Raw genomic sequence first — 22356 nt, forward strand, 5'->3', positions numbered from 1 at the left:
CGAATGCTCAACCATCTCCGAGTTCATTCTACATATGGGTAGGGGGTAGCCAAGCATTACATATATACTTCATACATTAATTTTGTTATTGTTATTATGCCTATAGCTAGCACATCGTTTAATAATGACACACGTGTTTAAATCGTAAATTTCAAGACTTTTAAATACATTTTGTAAAACAAGAATTTTGGGAAATATTTTGTAGTGTTACTAAGTACAACATATAGTGCTTTTAACATTTATTTTCAACAGCAAAATTTAACGAAAAATAACATTTTTACTTGAGAAATTATGTAAAATTGTTTAAAATGTTTTTAGCATATGATGTAGCCTCCAAATTATTGAAAATTCAGAAGAATTTTACAACTTTTAGATTTTGACCATGTAAGTGAAACAAATACAGGGGAAATTGGCACTAGCCTATTCATTGAGAATGGTAAGTATATTTTTGATATGCTTGTAGTAGATTTGTCTCATGTTTTCCGTATAACGGATTTGAGTGTTAATTCCAATTATAAAGGTTACTTTGTCCAACTAACCAAAAGAAAAAGAAGATACGGAACAACAACAAGAAGTCTCCCCATGTTCGTGAGGTACTTATAAGACTAGTATCCTCGATAAGTTTTGACAACCACTAGGTTGATGTCACTGCTGGTGGAAGTTTCGTCCATGATAATATCACAAGCCCAGTAGTCTGTGCTTACATGACATGTAATTGATACGGTCATTTTTTGTAAATTTACTGTTCTGAAAATGTAAAAAATATTGGAAACTCTCAGGTATACATGACCTAAGCCAGATTTGATACAACGTTTTGGAACTTCTGCTTTCCAAAAGTCTACATGCAACTTCGTAAATAATTTGGCCTTTCAACTGTTTTAATTACAGCTCCACTGATGAGTCTTAGGTAAACAAAACGCTTCTGACGTAAAACAATTATAAGCCTGGTATCTTTGATGAATTATTTTATTTGAATTAATCTAACACGTGATAAAAAATTATTTTTTGTTCAGAATTTTGTTATTTCAATATTTTTGTCGAGTTTTACATCTGAATTTTCGTTTTCATATATTTCCCCGTTTCTGTCCACACGAATTTCAAGTTTTGACAACATTCGAAATCTTTTTGTTTTCTTTGATAGGAGAGTGCCAACGCAAAAAAGTAGGAACAATACAATACTTTCTCCTAGTAAGATGTAACAGAACCAAACAGGTGATACTTCCATAAGCTGCCCAAGAATTACCGGGTTGATTATTACCCCACTGCTTCCTGATATCATTATCAAAGCCGTAACTCGAGCAGAAACATGAAGGAAATTCTCTTCTGTCCATGCTAAAAATAATGGGAAGAAAACCGACATAAAGAATCCACAGATGGCAGCAGATGCCCAAATGCCATCATCAAGTCCATATAAAGTAGTCAACAAGAGCACGGTAATTGATGAAACTATCATCAAACTGTAGAAAGTCAAGAATTTAGACAAATCAAATAATGGCGCTATAAATATTCCGATAAGACTACCACCTGAAAATGAAGCCCAGTAAAGTGATGTAGCATATGAAGCTACAGATTTTCCCCATTGATACTGCTTTACAGCAAACGTCGCCAAAAAACTGGCAAACGAATCCTCAAGTGCTGTGTAAACTGATGAACATAAGGCTATTATCAATAAAGCTGGGATACGGAGCAATAGTGGAAGTTCACACTTTTTGTCTACTTTTGATTCCTTTTTTTGTTTTGTTTCCGTCAGTTGCTTATCAAATGTAAAGTACATGACAAAAAATGGAACAACTGACAGAAAACTTAATCCTGCAGAAATTAAGAATGGTTTATAAATTTCCGTTGTTAGTGAACTCTCGCTAGTATTTCGTAAAATTGAAAGGTCATGTGAATTTTGAACCGTGGATGCGTTACTATTGTTGTAAAGCAAAGTTGTTACATTAAATATACCATCATACGACTCGTTTTTTATTATATCTGATCCTTCAAACTGATTTAAGAAAGGAGCAGTGGCTAGCGATGATAGCATTCCTCCAACTGTGTAGAAAAAATGAAGAATCTGTATATATCTTCTGCAGTCTTGACCAAGAAGGTGAATCAAAAGGGTTGAAGCAACTGTAAAAATAAAACAAATAGCATTCCTTACATTGTTATGTTGCTCAGTTAAACCATTTCAAAGGAAAAAAGTCATTAGTTATAATTCTTGTGTGGTCCATTTTCCATTATTCGACACTGTATGTGTCAAACATACAACATCTATAAACCAAAAATGTCTGGGGTTTTTCTAATTTTATCTATAAAATTACATGTAACTTCAGCAAATCCAACAAACTATTTGTGGATCTGGCCCTTCGTCAAATATGACCATCAAAGTGGTTCGTTAACAACCCGTTTTTTTTCAAAAGGAAAAGAAAAAAAAACCCAGATACATTATAAACTTAAAATTGTGGGCCTTCAATGCTCTTGGACTTCGAACTTTATTTGGCCTTTTTAATTATTTTTTATATTCAAACGTCACTGATGAGTCTTTTGTAGACGAACCGTGCGTCCGCGGCATACACAATTTTAATCCTGTTATTTATGATGAGTTATTATAAACTGGTTAGAATGGTTCTATAGGAGACTCCACATTATGTCTCCGTGTCATCAGTAAAAGTTAGTCCGGTAAATAAAACACATTACAGTACTGAAAGAATGTTGCCATGATAAATATACATGGTTAATTAATGGATGGCGATCTTAAATGTTTTCGAAATATATTACAAGTTAGGATATAAGGAAGCGGAGCCGTACCCTCCAATGGGGGGGGGGGGGATCCGAATAGTTTTTGATAGGAAACATTTACAATAAAAGGGTAAGTACGACCCCCAGGGTCAACACCTTTAAGGCACTGCAAAGGGCCTTATCAATTAAGAATATTCATGGTTCAGTAACGGGGATCTGAGCAGTTTTCAAGATGATATGAATGTCCGGAATATCTTCCCCGTGAAAAAACCCATACTCCAATAGAAAGGTATTAACATAGCATTTTGTTACATTTAGGTCAAAGATCAAGTACAAAGGTAATCTTCAATAACACATCGTCTTGAAGAATTAGTGATTCCTCCATGTTTCAAATATCAAAAGTATATGTCAAAGGATAAACAATTATTACCTAGACAAAACTGTTCCCAAAAATGACATATGCGAACCTTAAGAGACCTGTATGTGGTCAAGGTCACCTGAAGGTCATGAATATACGCAACAAACAACCTTACGCCAGGAAGTTATAGATTAAACATGGCAAACCTGATTTGTTGAAAGCTGAATTATACATACCTCCATCTGAAAATCCACACATAAATCCCTTTAGAACATGCATTGTGAACATGAGTTCATAGTATTTGCACCATGGTATGGCAGCCATAACGATTGTGATGCCGACATTTCCGAAAACAATATGCAAAAATTTATCTAATCTGTCAAAAGTGACTCCAATAACAAGAGATGAAACTAAATATCCACATGAGATAGCTGTAAAGAACAGAGAGGCTTGTTCTAGTGAACAGTTTGCTATAATTTGAAGGTCTAAAAGAGTCGGCCCTCCAAGTCCAAGATTCCAACCCTGCATATATAAATTTAATAGAAATAAAGTATCATTCCATCGAGGTTTATCATAAAGTCTTTGCAATTTATCTTACATAATAATACTATGATGTATACACTCGGAGTGGCAGTTTGATTGAAATATACAATTCTGAGTACGGAAAATTTTGCAATTGTTTTGTGCAGATAAGAAGAAAACACAAACTACATTTGAACAGCATCATATGTAATAATAATATCTGAATATAAATTACTGGTCTCGGCTTGCGAGTAGAGTTTACGGAACAAAAGACGCCCTAAAATGTTCTGATCAATAGGCTATAGTTTTTCTATTTACTTTTTTATTTTGATTTAACAATACTAGTTGTAGAGTAAAACCATTCTTGATTCAGTTTCATTTTACCATTATACATGTATGTAATTGTTACTCACCAAGACAAGAAAAGCAAAACAGGACCACGCAAACATTGTAAAGATTTGTCTGTAGGCTTTGTCGTTCTTCAGTTTTCCGTAGAGATTTAAAGCTGAATCTGGACAAATCGTCATCTTTGCATCAAATGTTTGTTCCTACAGTGAACAGAGCTGTGTATGTTATTTGAATGTAAGTTATCGAACAGATATCATTGTACAGAGAGAAAACGTAAACCAAATGGTCACACTTATGTTAATTTGTTACTATTTATCGAATTTAGGTCTTCCACCTACTTTTCGTGTTACAAACAAAATTATTCCTGCAGCACCATATAAAGCCCATGTGTTCTGACACAGCGTTAAACCACCATCAATTAATCAATCAATCCTGAAATATAGATAACGGAATGACGTATCGTGTTTCCATGAGCAAAAAATGCTAATAAAACAACAATGATATTTTTACTGCTTGTTTATAAGATGATTGTGAATGTAACTAAAACTAGTGCGATATTAGTGTAAACAATTTTACACTCATATTATCGTTTAATAACATGTTTCCATATCAGTCGTTTGGTACAACACATCTTTTTTGTCAACAATAACTCATCATCTTTTCATTATCATGGAAAGATTTCATTAAAAATCCATAGGACAAGACATGACAGAGACAGCACATCCTAACCATTTTTATTGAAGGCACCAATCTTGGTTTATAATGAATGCTTCTGTATCATTTCTAGTTTTGAGATTACATTGAAATGATGACAATCGTTTGTTGATCGGTCAAAGTAGTAAAAAAACGGTTTGTGAATCCATCCATACCGAATAACTAACACTGCTGACATTGACAATGTGATACCCCCACGCTCTTTGTTACGGTAATTTTATTTTAACACAATCAAATATCAGACGACGAATGAAGATGACGCAATCATCCACAGGTAGATAGTCGCTGAAGTTTAGTCTTTAACTAAATGCCTCAAAAATGAAAATAACATCTTATAAATTTTATGCGTGTAAAGCGCTTTTCTAGATTTACCTTCATCTGGAACGCTTCGACCCATATTGAAAGCTAATGATGTACATGAACTCATGTAGAGATTTATGACTTAAGTTGGACCGACAAATTATAGCAAATTCCATAGAGTCGAATGCAACTTTGTACTCTAATTGTCATTTTACTCTTTGAAGAGCATCAATCCAATGCCATAACACACATAAATTACCGGTACCCATGGATGTTGCCTTTCAGCAACACAAAGCTATGTAATTTACATGTACATTTAGGTGAAATGAAAATATCGATTAGACATACTTTGAGAATTCTGGTGTCGTTTATACTCTGTTTTCCTTTTACACTCAAAATAGATATATACATAAATTTGTTATGATGACATGGATTGTTTAAGACAATATGCTACAATGAACTTTATATCTCCGTTGAAATTAAAATTCGCAATGGAGACCGCGATTGAATAAGTTTATACGTACCTGAAATGTTTAACTTTAAAAACTTGTTCCCAGATAGATATCGTTGTCTAAGTTTATATTTAAGACGTCTCAATGAACAAATGAATGTTATATGACCATTTCGTCATCTGAAGTAATATAGGTGTAATATTCATGACGGTGCAGTTAATTGCAAACAAGTATACAATATTAAAAGGTAATTTTATATGAATGGTTAAAGATGAAAACCGAAAGAAGCATGGGCAATTTCTTTGTAATAATTTCTCTGGCAGGGTTAAAGTTCGAAATTTTTGAAAGTTATACCTAAGTTTTTTTTTGTATGTCGCAAAAGATTAAATAGTAAACTTAAAATATTTTTCAACTTAGTTTACATAAAATACCAACATGAATGCATTTATATCTTAAAAAACAATAGCTTCATTCTAATTGTCGTAGCAAAAATCCAGTCCTCCTTCCCTACATTCTGACATTTCTGAATGTGTACTTGCCATCAAACCATGACGGTTGCCACATGTGGAGCAGGATCTCATTACCCTTCCGGAACACATTGGATCAACTCCGGTTACTGGTGGGATTAGTGTTGCCCGGTCTTTCCTTGCACTATTTCACAATTTTTTAATAAGGCATCACGCCACAAACTTTAATGTAGCCGTGTTCACCACTTAATCTAAATACACTTTCTTCCCATATATATGCAAGAATGAACTGTGAAAAATTCGGATTCAAACATTTGAGTTGTTACATTCAAGTATATATGTCATTAGTTAGTCAATAAGCTTGCTAGTTTTGTCATTGTTATTAATACATGTGCTGATACAATACAGTTACGATTTGTATTTCTAAACGTTATAAACACGTGTATCTGTTTTGACATGTATCACGTGACCAAGGTCTACTCACTAATTGAATATATCACGAGATTAATCAAGCGGGAAGAATAATGCCTTTCGAACAGTCCAGTGTGGTCATTCCCGAGACACCCACCCACCCATTTGAGTTGATATTGTAGTTGATGTATTCATACTTGCAATAATGACGTTCAGGTGAATTTTAGATACACTTCACATATCAGATGATGAATAAAAATGACGCAATCAATTGCAGGTAGGTAATTGCTGATTGTTTGTCTGTAGTTGAATACCTTTAAAATGAAAATGACTTTTTTATAAATTGTATGTGTCCGAAGAGCTTCTCTGGATTTTTCTATTTCAGGAATGCTCAGACCCATATTGAAAGCAAATGAGGTAAAAGTAGCTTCACTCATGAAAAGCTATGTGGATAAAATTGGACCGAAAATATTAACCTATTCCATCTAAGGTCCACTTTGTCAGTACTCAACTTCATTTCACTTTTTGAAGAGCAAAAACCAAATGCCATAATACACATCAATTACCCGTACCCGTGCATGTTGCTTTTTAGCAACACAAAGCTCAATTTTGTTAATTGTAATTTACTGCTAGGAAATCACTTATAATCAAGTTGATAGTGTAACCTTTCACATGTTCATTTAGGTGAAATAGAAATATCCATTTAATATACATATTTTTGAAAATCTGGTTGTTCAGACTCAAAACGGATAACTAGTACATAGATATATTTGTTATGATGACATGAAAGTTTCTTTACTATAATTTAAGACAAAAAGTTACTCCATTGAAATATAAAATAAATTCGTAATGGATACGGAGGAATAAATAACTTATACTAAGACATTAGCCATTCGTTTATACATTTGTAAATACCTGTAATGTTAAACGTTAACGGTTATATAAAGGACGTCTCAATGAATAAATGAATATGATATAACTATTTCATCATCTGAAGTAATATGATTATACTATTCATGACGGACAATTCGAAAGATTGCAAATGAGTATACAATAAGGAACATTTGATATGAATTTATGAAATAAGTAAACCGAAAAAATATGGACAATTTTCCAGTATTTGTGTCTCTGACTGGGTTAAATTTAAGAAAGTTATACTTCATTTGTTGTATATCAAAAAGAATAATAAACTTAAATAAAAGGTTTTTCAAAGTATTTTACATAAAATACCAACAGGAATTTATCTATGTCTGGAAAAAATGCATAGCTTCATTCCAATTCCCGTCCTTCTCAATTCTAACATCACCGAATTGTACTTACCATCGGCAACCTGGCGGGTGCCACATGTGCAGCCCCTTAACCTTCCGGAGCAGATAAGATAAATCATGTTGCCCAGTCTTTGGTTTACTCTGTAGTGTTTTGTGGACTGGCTTGTTGTTTCTTCGTTTTATGTCATGGCGTTGTCGGTTTCTCTTCAATTTATGAGTTTTAAATGTCTCCTTAGTATCTTCCACTTTTTCATTTCAGATATTTTTTCATCCAGAAAATCTTTCTTTTTAATTTTTTGGCAAAAATTCTCAAAGTTGCAGCTATGTTTATACATTTGGGATTTGGTGTTCCACTTCATAAGGCATTACTTTACAAATTGTGATGTAGCCATGTTTTCCACTGAATTTACAATCACTCATATAGTTTCCAATACTATAGGTTGCACTTTGTAAATACAGCTGTTTCTCAAACCACGCCTCTTTTGGGGAGATATTTAATATTCATAGGTATGTTAATTTGTTAACGTACTGGTTCCCATTGATGATCTCTGTGTTTCATCTCATAGAGACATCACTTGGGAATGTAACCAGTATAGAAAAACATGGTAGCGGCTAAATTTTAATTCTTAGGAGGTCCAAAAATGGAGGTAAGGGTAGTATAGAATTTTAGTATAAGTTTAAACTCTTAGAAGTTCAGGGCATATAAATGTTGAAAATATGCCGCACAGCCCTATATTTTGACCTTTGAATAAAATAGTAGTGCATATAAACTTTCCGTTCTGGGATATTATTTTTCACGAAACTTCATAGTAAAAGTGTCACAGTTTTAGCCGCAAAGGGAGTTCCTATGGGAAATTGCATTGTCTGTATTTACAGAATTGCAACCTATATAGGGTTAAAAAATAGAACATACAGAATATCACAAAATCTGGTTTATCTCAGAGATTTTAAAGAATTTAACTCAAATATGAAGTTTTATAAATATTTCATGAAGATTGAGAAAATCCTGGGCCTTAACTATGATGACTCAGCATAAATTCACAGTTTACAGTATGCATGGTTTACGTAAAGCCCTGAATTCAAAATAAATTCATAATATATGCCTATTTGTAATTTAAATTGTTTAGAAGTGCTTATATTTACTCTTCGCAGTAATTGCAACTCATTGATCCTTCCTAAATATTTCTGGTGGGGTGTTTTTGTCCTGTCGATAACCCAAAAGTAAGCCGTAACGCCTAAATGTGCTTTTTTGTGACTGCGGCATAAAAAAGTACAAGCTAGAATTACAAAAAGACCTCAGTAAAACTTACAATAGTGTGTTCTATCCTAAATATGTAGTAAATATTCCACATTGCTAGAAACAGGGAAAAAAATTAGGAAATGTGAGGCCCCAGGGGCAAAACACAGAGAAAAATGCCTACCCCTGAGTCATAAAACAGATAATTTAACTTGTAAATGCTATGATTTTTTTATTTTAAAGGTCTTTTATAAAGTAAACAATAACTGTGCTAGGAAGTTATGCAAAAATCAGATGTAAGCAGTCATTTCAATCAAACTTTTAGTGAATTTATGCACCAGACTGATATCTTCATAAATACAACTTTTGCAAATATGGCTTTGTTTAAACACTTCTAGGACATATATTAACTAACTTATGTTAGATATATGGTTAGGGATGATACTGTTGTGACAAGAATTCTAAACTGACCATTTGAGGCAGAAACTGTGAACTTTCATTGACAAATAGGCATACAGTAAGATGTGGACTGGAGACACAGGCAGGATTGGATACTTTGTATAATCTTGAATGTTGGAATGCTTAACTACTAAACAATACATTTATAGTATTCTAAAATGCTTTCAATTTGTTATCAGAATAGTTTCAAACAGGTTTTAGACAGTTCATGTCAGAAAACATGCATATAGGGTAAGCTGGCAATAATTAGAGTCTTGTTTTCAAAATCTTTAAAAAATTGAAACAGGGGTAGGGGTATAAAATGTACTGTAAAAGGAGACTTAGAGTATATGCAGTGATTTCTTTAAGGCTATAATTCTGATAAATAAGTATTGTTGTGAGAAAAAGTGTTTTTAGAGAGTTTTCTATTTGAATAAATGTTTGTATAGGTTGCACTTTGTAAATACAGCTGTTTCTCAAACCACGCCTCTTTTGGGGAGATATTTAATATTCATAGGTATGTTAATTTGTTAACGTACTGGTTCCCATTGATGATCTCTGTGTTTCATCTCATAGAGACATCACTTGGGAATGTAACCAGTATAGAAAAACATGGTAGCGGCTAAATTTTAATTCTTAGGAGGTCCAAAAATGGAGGTAAGGGTAGTATAGAATTTTAGTATAAGTTTAAACTCTTAGAAGTTCAGGGCATATAAATGTTGAAAATATGCCGCACAGCCCTATATTTTGACCTTTGAATAAAATAGTAGTGCATATAAACTTTCCGTTCTGGGATATTATTTTTCACGAAACTTCATAGTAAAAGTGTCACAGTTTTAGCCGCAAAGGGAGTTCCTATGGGAAATTGCATTGTCTGTATTTACAGAATTGCAACCTTCAGATGTTTATGCAAGACTGAACTGTGAACCATTCAAGTATGTATGTCATTAGTTAGTCAATAGGCTTGCTATTTTTGTCATTGCTATTAATACTTGTGCTGATACAATACAATTCAGATTCACATTTATCGTGATTTGCAACGGCGTAAAGACAAACGTACACTTTTATTTCGAAACTTCTCTTCTTTTGCGTCAATTTGATTTAACCAAACTAACAATATTTGACTTACATGATATAGTATAAATACTGATCTAGTTACAGTAAAATTATAATGAGAAAATGTCGTGTCTATGGCAATGCATATATTACAGTTTAAATAACCCAACACCATGACCTTACTAACCATCATTTACCTGTAGTCTGTTACATCTTATTTGACTATACTAACTTACATTCTAACAATCTTTAGATTCACATATTGTTGCTGTACTCCTTATGCGCAATGTTTAACATAAAATTGAGAATGGAAATTGGGAATGTGTCAAAGAGACAACAACCCGACCATAGAGCAGACAACAGCCGAAGGCCACCAATGGGTCTTCAATGCAGCGAGAAACTCCCGCATCCGGAGGCGTCCTTCAGTTGGCCCCTAAACAAATATGCATAAGCCGATTTCTGATTACTTAATTTAATTACAGTTTGCTTGTTGATGTTCTTGGTTTTATATAATTGTTTTCAAAACTTATTGATGCGCCATTGATTTCATATAAAAGAACGGAGATGTGATATGATGGACAATGACCTTTGGTTTTAATACCTGTAGTCACTAGTTAATTGATATTATACATCAAAGATCATTTTGATCTGAACAGGACAAGGTCTTAGAAAATTAAACAATAAATTTATAAGTTATGTTCAATCTTTCTGTTAATTTTTTGACATGACCATTGCAATAAATCCGGTACTGCTAAGACACATCGCTTGCAATCCATTAAGATCTGTACAGTCTTTTTTCAGACTATTCAGTAGTTGGTATTTACCTGTACTGAATTTATCTGAAAAATAATTATCTTTTAAAAAAGGTTCAACATTTTATAGGTTCAGACTTAGATGACGGTAAGATCAAAATAGCCATTTAAGATTATAATACATTTGTTAGTGAGCTGATCACATCTTTGCCCTTTTGTCTTAAAATTTATAGGAAACTAACTATCCAATCTCTTCAGGTAGGTTGACCATTGATGAATTTGGCTATTTGTTTTAGGTCCAATTTGGTCATATATCTCCTAACGTTTCTATGTATTTATGCATTCCTGGCTTTCAATTGTTTAGGTGTGAGCGTGTCTGATGAAGATAAAACATAAAAGCCATTCGGACGCTCGAAATTGCTAAAGCATCGTTTTCATTGAGGGTATTGCATGTTCCGTTAAGAACATTTTGGTTTTGTGTGCTCCGTTATATCGTTTATACTTTCCAAACAGTTGGTTTGAGCTTACTACTATTTGAAGAATGATTTTTAAGAAATACGTGTTGCACACGGAAATACTAGTATATATTTTTTTACATCCACTGTGCCTTAATAACAGTTGGTGCCGTTTGCATATATGGTAGTCATCAATACATTTATATAGACCGAGGCTGGTGGTTTTTGCCTGGATTGTGTTGCTGAATGTTATGATTTCTGTGTAATATTTTGCTGTTGCTTTTTGTTTTGTCGTAATTGTTCTGTCTGACCATGGTGTTGTTTGTTTTATTGGACTTATAATTTGAACAGCCTAGTTGATATCTTTCCTCCTTTTTTTCTGTCAATATAGTTTTTTGTTGTAGTGATGACCGAACAATCAATAAAATTCGGTGCATCATGTGTTATGTAACATATAAGTATTATGGTATTTTGACAATCAAAAAGGTTTCTTTTTACTATGAACTCGAAATGTGTCCTATAAATCATATATATGTTCCAGTGTTTCATATAACCGACACAAAACACACCACACTAGCTCTTTTCTACAATACATGAACAGTAGAAATATATTTTTAATAAAGTCTTGTAAACACCTTTATGGATTTATAACCATTTCACTGACATGAAATTTTGTATTCTTTGATTTTTCTTACTTAGGACATTCATTAATATCAAATTAAACATTCTTTTTTACATTAATGATATTGCAAAAACAAAAGATGTACGCCCGTATTCCATTTCACCCCCTTTTTTCTAATTTGTCTTTGTTTCTCATTGGATACAGAATTCAATGTCTGTACATTTGACTCTTTAAGATATAGTGCATTTTCCTTGTCTTTCTGTTATTGTTTTTTCTTACTTTTGCTACGTTGTGTAGGAAGTATGTATTCGTGTAAATTGCCAAAGCTGCTTGGTAAATTTTCCTCTTCGTTACTGGCAATTGACATTAGATCGTCGCTTCCCATGTCGTCATCATTGATTACTTCTACTGTATCGAAGATATTGTAAAGAAAATCAAATGTTGGTCTCTCGTTAGGATCCTCATTCCAACAGCGAAGTAAAATATCGTAAATCAAATCTGAACAATCTTCAGGTTGAGGGTGTCGATAACCTGATTTCATCATAGGAATAAGGTCTTGTTTCTTAATTCCTGTCAAATTAAATAAAAATAGCTATGCAATATGCCGGAATTATGTTGTAAACTGTTTCTACAAGCAAGGGAGCTATGACACATAGGTTTGTAAGTTATAATTTGATCAATACTTTTTTTACTACACAAATGATATTTAGTTAAATGACTTTAACAACAGTTTTTTTTTCACCTACTAGGGTATGGTTCTTGTCCAAGCATTATTCTTTCAACCATTAATATTCCAAATGACCAGACGTCAGACATTATGGATATTGTTTTGTCAAGAAGAACTTCTGGTGCTGTCCATTTAATAGGTACAGGAAATGCTGCATCTAAATACAAAAAAAAAAGGAAAAATGCATATATATCGTTGTATTAAAAATTTTTTACATTATTTCTACCGATTTTATTCCTCATGGAAGATATTCATGGTTAACATCCATGACTAAAGACTGAGCAACACAAACCCCATTTTAAAACATAACTAAACTTGTTTTATCATTTAATAAAAGACATTCATTTGCATATCGAGTGGAAATAATTCGGAGAATCTGACCAAGTCAAAAAGTTAGAAAATATCATTTAATTGAACCAAGGAGTCAAACTTATTTTTGAAGAAAACAATGACAAAAATCTGAAGCCGATTCTGAAAATGAGAATTTAATATACTTAAGACATATCTCTGAAGTAATTCAAATTTTTAATTAGACGATTTGTATGTTTCAAAGACCAATTTTTTTTTGGTAAATTAACTACAAATACAACAGATAGGTCCTGTAATAGAAGCGGTGGGGATGACGTTTAGGGAGATTTGGACAGCCACTGGAAAATGAGGGTATATTGGATAGGACAGAAATTTTGCCTTGCAACAAACCACTTATTGACCCCTCAAAGAGTTGTTGCAAGGGGTTCTTAACGTACAACAAGCGTGACACTCTCTTTACACGAGGCATCGGATTTAACGTCCAAATTCTGACCAGAAGTGACTGCGTACTTGTACATCTCGCAGAGCCAAACGTACGCCCCACTTTGGCAAAAGTTGGAAGAAGACCTAAGTGACCATATTTCTATTCCCCCAGTTACCCTTAGGGGTTTATAATCAATAAATTTGAAGATAAACATTTAGTTTTTTTTCCTTAAATGAATGATTTTGATAAGAAAACAACACTTCGTGAACATTAAACGATATAAAACAAATACCCATTTTGAATGTATCTCCATTGATTAGAATTTTGGCCATTCCAAAGCCAGTGATTTTAGCTATTATTCCATCAGCAATCAAGACGTTTTTTGCAGACAGATCTGTATGGACAATTCTTTTAGAATTAAGATATTCCATTCCATTACACACCAGCAACCAAAAAGTATATAAGATCTTAGCTAGAAATCTAATACACACTGAAACTATATAGAAAAACAAGATGAGAATACATCGCACTATTTTCAAAGGATAGAGTTTCGGTATTGATACAGGATATCTCTGGGATAAGATGTAAATAACTACACGTGTCGAGTAATTTTTATTTATATAATCATTTATCGAAATGGGTTTGATTTTCAACGAAAACTTATCTGATTGATTCAAAGTATTGGTCGAATCTGTTAATTGTCTTTACCGTAAAAAGAGTTTTACTTTGCGTTTATGATGGATTGCACAAAAGCCTTTGTCATCTTTATCAGTTTATTTACTTTTCTCTAGGACATTCATTGAAATTATATTTTCTACCATTGTCTTCGTGACAGTGTTTTTATGTTATGTTTAACCATGTGGTGTCATTTATAAAGACTTTCTGCCTTTCTATTTCAACTTAAATTGTTTTTGTCTTATTTTGCCTTTGAATCTCTTTGTTTGTTCATTTCTTCAAAAACACCCCCACCCATATCCCTTTAAATTTATTTCTAAGGTAAAGGAGCGGTATGAATTTGGCATTTCATTTGTAACTGAAAACAAAAAACAGTATTTTAATCTTTTATATATATATATATATTTAATTATCTACTGCTAATTATTTCATGAAAAGAGATTATTTGTTATTAATAAGCTATATTATTACATGTTTATCAGTTATGTTATAAAGTATGACATATGTATGACTTCTCTTGCAATAATGTATGTGTTTTACATAAAGAAAGATCATAGCATATATGCATAATTACGGAGGTTTTGATCCATCAAAAATTTTGGTCAATTAAACTTATTTAAATTTATTAAACATCATTGTAATTGCATCTTGAATCTACCAATACGTTTTAAATGATTTTGTTGATTTGTTTTCAAAGAGCCGTTTGAAATTACTGCTGTCAAAAAAAAATACACCCGCTAAACAAAACTTTAAAACTTCCATATTTTCATCTTTAACCTCATTGTTATTTTTGAATTAATGTTTTAAGTAAATTTGCATGCACCGATTAATGATTATGCAATTGTTGCACAATGTCCTCAATACGCATAAAAATGCGTAAAGAAATGTGTAAATCATATTTAACTGACTGAGGGCAAGATACACTAGAAAACACAAAAAACAAACACCGCCGACAAATACGACATATTAATTTATAACTTGAAGCTATGATGACAACTCGGGGTGCCAAAGATAAAGGTTATATGAGTACAAAATATGATTTATTGAATTAGTTAAATTAATGAGTATTAAGTTCAAATGCATAGAACCAAGTGCACATTAAGGTTGATAAATTACCTGCACTGCAATAAAGGCGAGTTCTTCGAGTCTTCCTGATATATAGTGTGAATGTCTATCCATTTTCCCTAGAAAATGCGATAAGTTTCCTTGCGTCATAAATTCCATCACCATGGAAATGGGAGGTCCTACACAAATTCCATAAAGGGTGATTATGTTTGTATGGTTACATGTAGCTAGGATGTTGATCTGTGATTTTAAGTGTGTAAGGGCTGCTTCGTTGTCCTTTGCTTCTTTTACGACAACCTCTTTAGATCATCCTACTTTTACAGACACCCATGTACCTTTGAAGAAAAAAAGAAAAAATAAACATTTATGAAATAGTGCAAACTGGAGGCATTAAATTTGCTTTGCATAGTAAGGAAATATTGTCACTATTCATAAACTGGAGAGTTTTTTGAGTAATGCACTGAATGGACCAATTTCAGAAATGGTTTACACTCACTAATGCGGACACTCTGATAGGTATTGATGTTATATGCCAGCTCTAAGAATGCGTAAGTCGCTTAACGCAATTTACGAAGACGGGAGAATACTTCTTTATTTGCATACCCCGGGTCCGTTTGACAGAGTCGGGGGTATATAGTTATCCTCATTTTCGTCAGTCCGTCTATCCATCTATCCGTCACACTTTTTGTTTCCATATGAAAAATAGAGAACCGCTTTTTGAAATTCATTGAAATTTTAATGGAATGTTTTGGACCACTAAATAGATGTTTATTTTCGTCGTTTCACTTTTACCGTTCATGAGTTATCAATGGTACTTGATTGTTGAATAAAAACATTTTTTGTTTGTTCCGGATTATAAATGGAATACCCCTTTTTGAAATCGGTTGAAATTTTAATGTTGGACCACTAGTTTAAACATATTCTATTTGCTTAATATCAGCAAAATGGATGAGACACAAGACACAAGTAAATCATACTTATGAAGTCTTCTCCATATTACAATACAAGTATATATACAATAATCATTATGAGCATGCAGGTAAAGCGAACAATTTCATAAGATATTATACGAACTATAAATAAAAAGAAGAACAGAAAAAGAAGAACAGAAAAAGGATGACAAATGTAGAATGACTTTTTGAAATTGATTGATATTTAATGGAATGTTTTGGACCACTAAACAGAAACATTTTCCCTAGGATTGTTTCTGGTTTCCGGATGATAAATGGAAAATTACTTTATTTAAAATAATTAAAATTTAAATGGAATGGTTTAGACTACTACACAGAAGAACTTTTACTTAAACTTTTAAAAATTTAACGAGAATTATATGAAATTTAATTTCTAATTCCTTTCAAAATTAAAATAAATACTTGCGGTTTGTTTATTTTTTACGTTTTTCTAAACATCAGCATTCATGCGAGCACCTTACTCGAATTGAAATAAGAAAAAGACAACATTCAGGTCATCTGTATCTATGGTCACCATTGCACCCCACTGTTTTTATATAAAATGCCGGCACAAAATTAGGCACCAAAGAATATTTGAGAGTAACAGAAAAATTGTATACATATGAACTGACATTGAACTATGGCAAAAATAGATCATCTTATAAAATTTCACAGTTGCTACAAAAACAAAATCATGATCTCCCAGTAGGTGCGGGAGGGGGGTCCGTGATCACTAGATCAGTTCTCTATAGTGTTTAATGCTTTCGTTTACAAGTTGTTAGTGATCATTGAAGTTTCTATACATTGCACTGTTAAAGTTTAGTATGCTTACGATTAGTAATTTTTTTAGGTTACAAATATCAAATACAGTGGAAAATATTTCATGCGGCATACTTCTTGAATCTAGAAACAAATTTTATGTCATGGCTGATTTTATTAATTAAAGAAAAATTAAATTACCGCTGACCATAAAACCCTACCTGCTAAATTTGAACTATAAATTTCCCTTTTCATCTTTAAAGTACATCAAACTTCTTACCTTTCCATACGTCAGCAAATTGTCCACTTTTAATTTTTAGTCCTTTCCTTATTGATCCGGCTGTTATTTCTAGTACGTTAACAGCATTTTCTTCTGGAAATTGAAGTAAAAGGTGTTGTAAAGAGACTTTTCTTAAACATGACAAAAAACTATAGTTTTCTCAAAATTGGGCCGTTTTCCTCTGGTATCTTTATAAAAGTAATATTTTCTTTCAACATTTTACAGTTATTTTGATACCACGATTTGGTAAATCAAATATACATATTAATTTACTCAATTCGAATTTTTCAGTACATGATAAGTGTTTCTAGAACCTTCGTAATAGACACTTGAGGACAGAAAGCAGCCAAACACATAAAATGCTTCGGGGCATCAAAATAAAATGGAGTCAAAATCGATCACTAAGCAAGTTAGGCTATCTTATTCAATCTATATGCAGTTTCTTAACGGAAATGGCTTTTTTATTTGTTATTATTAACATTTTTTACTGTTTGACCGGAAGATCCAAAATTGTTTGTTCTTTTGTCATTCGAACAGGAGAAGGAGGAGCAGAAGCGGAAACTTCCGGTTTTGAAGTCTGGTATAAAGAATTATATACAATAGGACATGGTACCACTTCTACACTGACAATGCCAAGAGACTTCATACACCAATCTGTTGCATTGTCATACTTCATTGACATTTTAGTTATCTTAGAAATTGATGTTTCTAATTCATCTGCTTTTGTACGGAGATCCTGCTTTACTTTTCGTAGGTGATGATATCATTGAACATCTGATGCATAACGTTCAACACATTTGAGTTCCTGGTCACTAACTTCTGTTGCTTTTTTTATGTGTGTCATAGTTTCTTCTTGAACTTTTACCTTTTCTTCAATTACTTTCTTCTCTTTCATAAGGTCTTTCTTCAAAGATTTTTCTGCTTTATCGAAAGTGTCAGTTGCTTGTTTTTTCGCTTTTGATAAACTATCTAAGATTTCCCTTTCTTGGTTTTCAATCTCCCTCAAGTTTTCGTTTCAATTTTGTAGCAATTCAGCGACTGTACTAATGATATTTTCAATTTCTGTAGACAATTCTTTAATAATAGGGGAGGATTTTATATTTTTTGAAGCTTCACTCAAAGGTATTACATTGCCACAGTTTCGATGTGCTTCTACCATACAAGAACGACAAGTCTTTTCGTGGTGTTTATAATGTCGCAGTGAATATCACAGAACGTTTGAGTTGTGATAGTAGATGCTGGTAATGAGCTGATTTCTTTAGTTTCTATTAAAACATGGGATAAGCTCAGTTTATTGCCACGGTGTGCCCTCGTAGAATCGGCACATAGCGCTTCTTCACAGTCAGTGCACCAAGTCGTGGAACAGGTTTACACTTCATCCCTTGAACAAGGATCACACATCTGTTCTACCATGGTACTCTAAAGTCGAAAGTATACATATCTTATTTACATAGAAGAGAGGCGAAGGATACCGAAGGGGCATTCAAACTCATAAGTCGAAAATAAACTGACAACGCCATGGCTAAAAAAGAAAAAGACAAACAACAGTACACAAAACAACATAGAAAACCAAAGACTGAGCCACACGAACCCCACCAAAAATTGGGGGTGATTTCAGGTGCTTCAGAAGGGTAAGCAGTTCCTTCTCCACATGTAGCACCCGTCGTGTAGAAGTAATAAATAATCATTTTTTTCTTTTTTCTTGTTTCAAAAAGAGCAATTAGTTTTGAGAAAACAGGAAAAGTGTCATTATCTTAATTTTTCAAATTGCAGTATAATACTTTTATAAAAGGTTTTATGGTTATGGATTTGAAATGAAATCATAATTGCCTCCATTTTTTTTTGGTCATCAAATTGAAACCTTAGCACAGCTTTTGTATGGCAGCATGAATCACAGCTCTATCTTGTCTACTTCTGGTTTAATTACCAAAACATCCACATTTTTATTGTAAATGAGAACACTTCTATGTAAATATTGATAATATGATAAACCTTTTAATGGTTATTTTATACAGCTAGACTACTTCCTATTCAAGATAAATAATTAAATCAGGTCACATCAAATAGGGTGGTACATTTCCGTTACAGCAGGTCATCTTTTGAACGAAAAGGATTGTGCTTTTGTACATGTTGTAAACATTGCACTCTCCACCTCCAAAAAGGGGGATCACACAGGGAGTACTAGTCTGAGAAACTTGCTGTCTTTCCCTTTTTTTTTGCATCGTTCAAATCTTATTTCCATTCGCACAATGTCAATATTAACTAAAAAGCGTTCAAAACTCACAAGAAAGTGGTACTCTTAAGAGGCTAGGTAAAATATTCAGAATCTAACACCGCGGTAAGATGGCTTGATAAAAAACAGTCTCAGCCAATTTCTCTCAAACGAGAGATGTTTAATCTTATGCATGGTTTGTTCGAGTCGTAGACTCGAAATATAATTCAAGGCCGTTTGAAATTTTTAAGTTTTGCATTCCTTGAGTTATTTTTTTTCTCTTTTCTCGCCCAAATGATTGCAAAGAAAGTTCAAAACTGGCTAGAAAAGGACCGTCAAAGATGTTGCTTCGGAAATACCCAATGCCATAGCAACCACACAATAGTTACCCAAAAACAGAGTTAGAAATAACAACAATAAATTACTGCATGTACAAACATCTATATACATATGCAACATATTTATGGTTAACTGAATGCTATCAACCCAAATTCAAATAAAAGTAATTCAACTATTTTCAAACTTTTGTGAAGCAAAACAAAAAAAAATTGGATGGCATTATACTGACCTCAAAAGACATTTGAAATGATTATTCTTAAGTTTATTGACTTACCTGTGAGTTAGAATTATTTATATTTAACTAAATGAGAAATAATCTTTTAAAGTAAATATTCCAAGGGTCAAAAAAGTATTTCTTCCTCATGCAGAATTCATATGCCTACATTTTATCTAATCTAAAATTAACAAAATAGTCTTATTTATCTTGCATATATTCACACACTAAATATTTTCAGACAACTTAAGTCTAGTTTAGTTAATATCAATCAAACTTGATAATATACTACTAGTGCGTTGTACTGCATGTAGCAAAAACTTAGGGGTTTACCGTAATTTGCTGAAATAAGATTAACTTTATCATTTTTTTTACAGAATGCATTAGACTAGGGCTTTTTTGTGAAACCTTGGTTTTAGAAATCAGGCTATAGATTTCAATGTATTAGGTCGTATTAAAGATGCACAACTCTCATATTTGATACACACATCCAAATTTCATAACATTATAATCATTTTCGGGTGTTTTCTTTTAGTGCATCTCTCCGCAGCCGTTTCCAGGGGCGAAAAATCTCTGGGCCAAATTATGTTGTATAATAAAGGTTTAAAAGATTTTTTACCTTTTTTGTGATGAGGCAGCGTAAAGCAAACATCAATTAATCAATCAAATTCTGCAGATTTTCATTGGCGAAAAATTCAATCGGCAAGTAAACTAAAATCTATAATGTAAGTAAAAATCCAAACAATTACTAGTTTGTCAATGATAAGAAGCTTTTAATTGGATTATAACATTACTCTCTATAGAGTCATACATACGTTTATACATGTCAGTGTTAATATCGAACATGACTTTTTCGGACTTTTATTTTCTCTCTTCCGTATTAGCTTCAGATATTATAATTCATAGTAAATAGTCAGTAAAACGTTTATGATAACGTGACATATCTAATTCAAGATTGACACTGATGTCAGCGGTTGCTTCAATATCGAAGACCGTAAGATGGAACGGGGACCCAGTTATTTGCCCCATTGAAACGCATTGAAAATCATAGTAAATAAATAGGGTGCTGTTCAATAAATAATTTTGATAGCCACCTTAGGACTTCTGTTTCATGTTAGGCATTTGTTTCGAAGTATTTAAGTACAATCTCAGTGCCTCATGACCTGCATTTCGTTGCAAAATTTTGTTTTGATTAACAACAGGGTCAGTTAGTCTACTTCAGGGGAGGAATAAAGGCTAGAATTTAGGCAGTTTACTCTATGTACTGACGCCAGATTTTATTTAAATTAATCAAAATTTTTACAGAATTCAAACTAGAAAGCCTAAATAAATTCAGTTACAGAACTTGTGTAATAATAACACTACACCATTTTGAAAAAAAGTTTTATATTTTTTAAGAACTACATTCGTGGGTATAGGACTGTTTGTCGTAACTGGGATCCTATTCCTGTCAGACGTTAAAAATTTTTTCCAGACTTAAAAAGTGCACTTTTAAAATAAAGATATACATTTTAGTAGTTATTGTGCAAAGTTTCAATAAATTTTATCCAACAGTTACAGAGTTATTGATCCTTATCTATAACATCTCATATACCGGAAAATTGATCGGATAAAATCATAAATTCATGAAGTAAATATGCTTAAAATCAGCAAGACTTTTTTATTTCAAAAGATATTTACAATCTGTAAATTGCACATGGTAGATAAATTCATTTTTTGTATGGAAATCTAGTAAAAAGTAAATTTTGCTGAAAAAATTAATTATAATTACTTTTTTAATTAAAAAAAAATATTCCTTTTTTGAATAGAAATTACATATGCAAAGAAGCTAAAAGTTAAAAACTTACAAGAAACGTATTTTTATGAAGGCAAATAAGTTCCTTATCACATATGAAAAGCATTGGTTTACATGGTAGTTCAATAAGTGGTAATCCAATAAAATGTAAGCCCTACTGTACACACACGTGATATCTTAGACCACATTGTCCAGCACCTGTAAATCCCCATAAGAGTGTCACTGTCACCAAATAGTGGCATAATTGTGTCATGCTGACAGCATCTTCGAATGATATAAATAATGCAGGAAAATATAGTACTTCAAAAATTATCAGTCAATGGTACTGTCATTAAATTAACATGAAATGTGAAAAAAATCGACGTAAATCTTGCTTCAAACCGGGTATCATACTCCATAACGAGGGGATAAAATATGAGACATAGTCTTTAAACAGTCAGCTAAGTTCATTTAATATACAATGGAAGAGGCTAGATGCAGAGC

At 32.5% G+C, this 22356-nt stretch overlaps 3 protein-coding genes across 4 annotated transcripts in view; all 3 read right to left on the reverse strand.

Annotated features, from left to right (window-relative positions):
* LOC127730179 (sodium-dependent glucose transporter 1B-like) overlaps positions 1-22356 on the reverse strand; it is a 168572-nt gene that overhangs the window by 103535 nt on the left and 42681 nt on the right. The gene's annotated exons all lie outside the window — the stretch shown is intronic.
* Positions 951-10238, reverse strand: LOC127730181 (sodium-dependent glucose transporter 1A-like). Of its 2 annotated transcripts, none has more exons than XM_052238444.1 (6): positions 10135-10238; positions 7617-7997; positions 5491-5597; positions 4018-4152; positions 3319-3604; positions 951-2115 (listed from the first exon to the last, which is right to left on the reverse strand). In XM_052238444.1, the coding sequence occupies exons 4-6, from the start codon at positions 4129-4131 to the stop codon at positions 1010-1012; spliced, it is 1506 nt and encodes a 501-aa protein (XP_052094404.1). In that variant the 5' UTR covers positions 4132-4152; positions 5491-5597; positions 7617-7997; positions 10135-10238; the 3' UTR covers positions 951-1009. The 2 variants fall into 2 exon arrangements, with proteins under 2 accessions (XP_052094404.1, XP_052094405.1); XM_052238445.1 differs by having other exon boundaries at positions 4018-4384.
* LOC127729014 (tyrosine protein-kinase src-1-like) overlaps positions 12387-22356 on the reverse strand; it is a 149587-nt gene continuing 139617 nt past the window's right edge. Inside the window, exons 5-6 of the mRNA XM_052236587.1 lie at positions 12871-13008; positions 12387-12694 (exon numbers count right to left, since the gene is read on the reverse strand). Coding sequence (XP_052092547.1) covers positions 12387-12694; positions 12871-13008 — 446 coding nt within the window. The remainder of the gene's footprint in view (positions 12695-12870; positions 13009-22356) is intronic.

Source organism: Mytilus californianus, unplaced genomic scaffold (genome assembly GCF_021869535.1).
Source record: "Mytilus californianus isolate M0D057914Y unplaced genomic scaffold, xbMytCali1.0.p SCAF_2, whole genome shotgun sequence".
Classification (NCBI taxonomy): Eukaryota; Metazoa; Mollusca; class Bivalvia; order Mytilida; family Mytilidae; genus Mytilus; species Mytilus californianus.

Bases quoted from the DNA above. Each gene is read 5' to 3' on its own strand.
- LOC127730181 (XM_052238444.1), bottom strand. From the start codon at position 4,131: ATGACGATTTGTCCAGATTCAGCTTTAAATCTCTACGGAAAACTGAAG. The intron at 3,605-4,017 runs GTGAGTAACAAT...TTATATATGCAG, and splicing joins GTTTTGCTTTTCTTGTCTTG to GGTTGGAATCTTGGACTTGG. The intron at 2,116-3,318 runs GTATGTATAATT...TTATTTTTACAG, and splicing joins GTGTGGATTTTCAGATGGAG to TTGCTTCAACCCTTTTGATT.